This window comes from Dipodomys merriami, unplaced genomic scaffold (assembly GCF_024711535.1).
Source record: "Dipodomys merriami isolate MVZ:Mamm:240054 unplaced genomic scaffold, mDipMer1.0.p SCAF_3, whole genome shotgun sequence".
Classification (NCBI taxonomy): Eukaryota; Metazoa; Chordata; class Mammalia; order Rodentia; family Heteromyidae; genus Dipodomys; species Dipodomys merriami.
Window position 1 is genome coordinate 42,175,993 of NW_027204492.1, and position 3,662 is coordinate 42,179,654.

The following is a 3,662-nucleotide window of genomic DNA, read 5'->3' on the forward strand; positions in this document are numbered from 1 at the left end:
AGTTAGCCTTTCATACTAAGGTTTAAATATAGATCAAGGCATCACCTTTTAAATATGATTTATAAATTAAAAAATAGACTGTTTAAAATATAAGAAATCTACTAAAGTATCACAGTCTCACCTTTGATTGTTTCCCAGCTCCCCTCTCTGTCACCTACTGTCCTCATCCATTTTAATAATGCTGGATAGGCTTCCAGAGGAAATAGTGGAGTGCAGGGTCTTGGAAGAGAAAAGAGGGACATATTGGTTGGGGGGGGGGGGAGAATGAGATGATTCTCCAAATTGGAAAACTTGATCGATTAACTCTAAGAAGCTGATCTTTCCTGGCAATCTGAGATCAGCAAATAGATATACAGGGTGAAGATGCCATTTTTATTGTCTCCGATTGGCAAATAGGAAAAGATCGACGGTATCAAGTGGAGGAAATGTAGCGGCGGGTTACAGTGTTATTGGGAGGGGCAAGAGAGGACTTAGGCTCATTGATGACGTGCCCCTCACGTGACCAGGAGTCGACGTGTGCAGAAGTCCTTACAGTCCAGGCCCCGTTTCCCAGTGGCAGTTCCTTTTTTCAGGAGGAGAAAAGTGCTCGGGATCTTTTCAGGCAGTGAAAGGTGAGCACTGACTTCGACAAGGTGGGGGTGGACGTGGAGAACTGAAACCTAGCTCCGGGTAGGGGCTCGCTTTTGCTACACCAGTGTTTTGCCAAACTCCCTATTTTGTGCAGAATATTTTGGGCAGTTTTGTCTGGGTTTGAGAGGAAGAAGGGTAGCGAATTGAGGGTCCTGACTCAGAAAGAGAGGGGGAAGTAGAAGGGGAGAAAGGGCAAGAGGGACGGTGAGAAAGGAAGGAGGGAAGGAGGGAGAGAGAGAGAGAGAGAGAGAGAGAGAGAGAGAGAGAGAGAGAGAGAGAGAGAGAGAGAGAGAGAGAGAGAGAGAGAGAGAGAGAGAGAGAGAGAGAGAGAGAGAGAGAGACAATGTGGGGGGAAAAAAACTTGACTTTCATTCAGTGCTTGCTGGCTGGGAAACGGTGGACACCGGAGGAGGGCGGGATTGCCACAAAAGCGGGGTGGGGGGGGATGAGGAGTTGGGAAACTTTAAACCAATAAGGCCTGTAATGATAAAAGGGGCCCGTTGGTCTTTGTAGTAGTGTGTTCACCAAGTACTCCTGTCTGTTTGCAGGACTCGGTATTTTGGGCGCGACAAGATCCAAGTGAGGAGGGAGAGTGGAAAACCCCCGGATCTGTACCGGTCAGTGCTAGGGTACAATTGCTTCCGGTCCCTTTGGAAGGTAGTGGAAGTGAAGGAGACACCAAAACACTGCCCGGGGTCTCTGCAGCCCCCGTCCCCTCCCCGTGTGGATTAAGAGCCAGCCGGACGCCAGTGCCCTGAGTGGAGCGATAATGGGGTGGGTGGGGAGGACACTGAGGAGAAGGGGAGGGGATAGACACCTGACACTCGCGATTGAGAGACTGGAGTTAGGGATGGCTAGGAAAAGCACTGTTGGGCAGGAGTGCTAGAAACCTGAGGGGCGGGAAGGGTTAATTGTTTTCCACGCTGCTCCCATTTCAGTGCTTAGAGAGGCTTGTAGCAGGGCCTGCTGGGAAAATGGTGGGCTGGAGCAGGGAGGAGGGAAGATGGAGGTGGAGCCCGAAGGGGAGGGCTGGGAGCTGAAGGGAGGGGTGGAGTAGGAAGAGTTTTGAGCCTGAGAAACTTGCTTTGTCTAGTTGGAAAACTTTTCCCTGGGACCTAAATGTGCAAAGCCAGTAGCTATGGGAACTAGTTAGGCTAGAAGTCCGTTTGCTTGGCACCTAGTTATTATTGTTTTCTTGTTTTTCTAGAATTTATTTGTTGAAAAAAATAATAACAATACTCACCATGCAAAGGCCTTGTGAAACAAGTGAAGGAAGACCACAGAACATGCCAAAGGCAGAGGAAGACCGTCCTTCTGAAGATGTACCACAGGAGGCAGAAGGAAATCCTCAACCTCTGGAAGAAGGTGTAAACCAAGAGGCACAGGGAAACCTTAATGGAGGGCCGGCTCAGCCTAGCCAGGAATTTAAAGAAGACACTCCTGTTAGGCATTTGGACCCTGAAGAAATGATAAGAGGAGTAGATGAGTTGGAAAGGCTTAGGGAAGAGATAAGAAGAGTAAGAAACAAGTTTGTGATGATGCATTGGAAGCAAAGACATTCCCGCAGCCGTCCGTATCCTGTGTGCTTTAGGCCTTAATTTTTTTTTTCTGGTCTGCTATTGAAACTTGGCTGCTTTCTTTCTGTTAGCATTCTTTGATGTATCTTTGACTTTCATTTTACATTGAATTACCTGATGATATTTTAAGTAGTTTTCTTGTTACAAGCATCTCATTGGATTTGGGATTTTGACCCATTTTCCAGGTTGATTTTGCTGTTGGAAGTTTCACATATATGCATGGAAATCTCCACTCCATATTGTATAGTAAAATCTAACAGGTTACAATGCAGCGTATTTAGTGTCCGCATACATATGCAAGATAAAATTCCAAATTGTGTGTGTTTGTGCGTGCATGAGCACGTGCATACATACATATGTATCTCAGAAACTTAACTGTGCTTAGTTCTGTGTGGTGTGAAGTTTTTGTTTTGCCTTCTGCTTATGTGTATTTTTTTAATGAACACATGTGTCTTGCACACAAAGAATGGAGAATTTTTTTATAAGCAAGAGTTAAAAATTAATTTGCAACCAGCTTGTAAGGGCAATGGGGGCAACTAAACTCTTGATGAATGAGCTATTAAAAAGAAATGTAAACCTCTAATTACCTCTGGATCTCTTAGCCTGAAGAATAAAACTGGCAATCATTACATATAACTTGCTTAAGACTCAGTCTTTTCATGGGAAAATAATTTGCCTCACAGAACTGCCGTGAGGAAAAAAATCATACTGTGACTGAGCTATGCTTGGTAGGACCTTGTGCTACCTGTGCATACAGAAGCCACAATGCTGTAGAACTACCGGTTATTTACTTGAGGGAGGACCTGATGTGATTAGATCTGTGCTCCAGAACAAATCCAGTAGGAAGAGGTGGGGGCTTCTCTGCCAAACCTCTGCTGTTGATCTCCAGCCTTGACTCCCTTGAGTCCTGCCAGGCCTGCTAGCCACAGCTGCCTCTTCTGTTTGGTCCTGTATTTCTCTGTTCCTCTCCCATCACCACTGCTGCTAATATACTTGGGGCCTTAAGTATCAAACCACATTGCATTTTCTTGAGGCTCTGGTAGGTTGAACTCCCAAAGTCTTAAGTCTTACATTGCTTTATAGTAACATTTAACAGGTGAGAGACTGTTCTAATATTGTTGGGACCACAAAATCTTACACAGTTCTTAGTCAAATAACCCCTACTCTTTCCAATCATGGGACCCTTCATCACCATAGAGTGATGAGTGCACTTGCGAATTGTGCTTGTGTCTCAGTGGAAGACACAGTGCTACATTTCCGAGTTGCTGATCCTGAATCTAAGGAGTAAGCTTGTTATCTTTTGAGATGATCTCTTCCTGAAAGTTCCTGCATGTCTGTTCTATTAGTTCAGGACACACCTGTATAGTGATGCTGGGAGCACATCTAAGGGAACCATGTTCAGCTTTCCATTCCTCCTCCCTCAACCAGAAACTTAGGTTAAAATGCTCTCTGTGT

At 45.3% G+C, this 3,662-nt stretch overlaps 1 protein-coding gene across 1 annotated transcript; it reads left to right on the plus strand.

Annotated features, from left to right (window-relative positions):
- The first annotated feature begins 513 nt into the window (after positions 1-513).
- Positions 514-2,843, plus strand: Tceal8 (transcription elongation factor A like 8). Its single transcript, XM_070040016.1, has 3 exons — positions 514-611; positions 1,179-1,247; positions 1,838-2,843. Exon 3 carries the CDS (start codon positions 1,875-1,877, stop codon positions 2,226-2,228), a length of 354 nt encoding a protein of 117 aa, XP_069896117.1. The 5' UTR covers positions 514-611; positions 1,179-1,247; positions 1,838-1,874; the 3' UTR covers positions 2,229-2,843.
- The last annotated feature ends 819 nt before the right edge of the window (positions 2,844-3,662 follow it).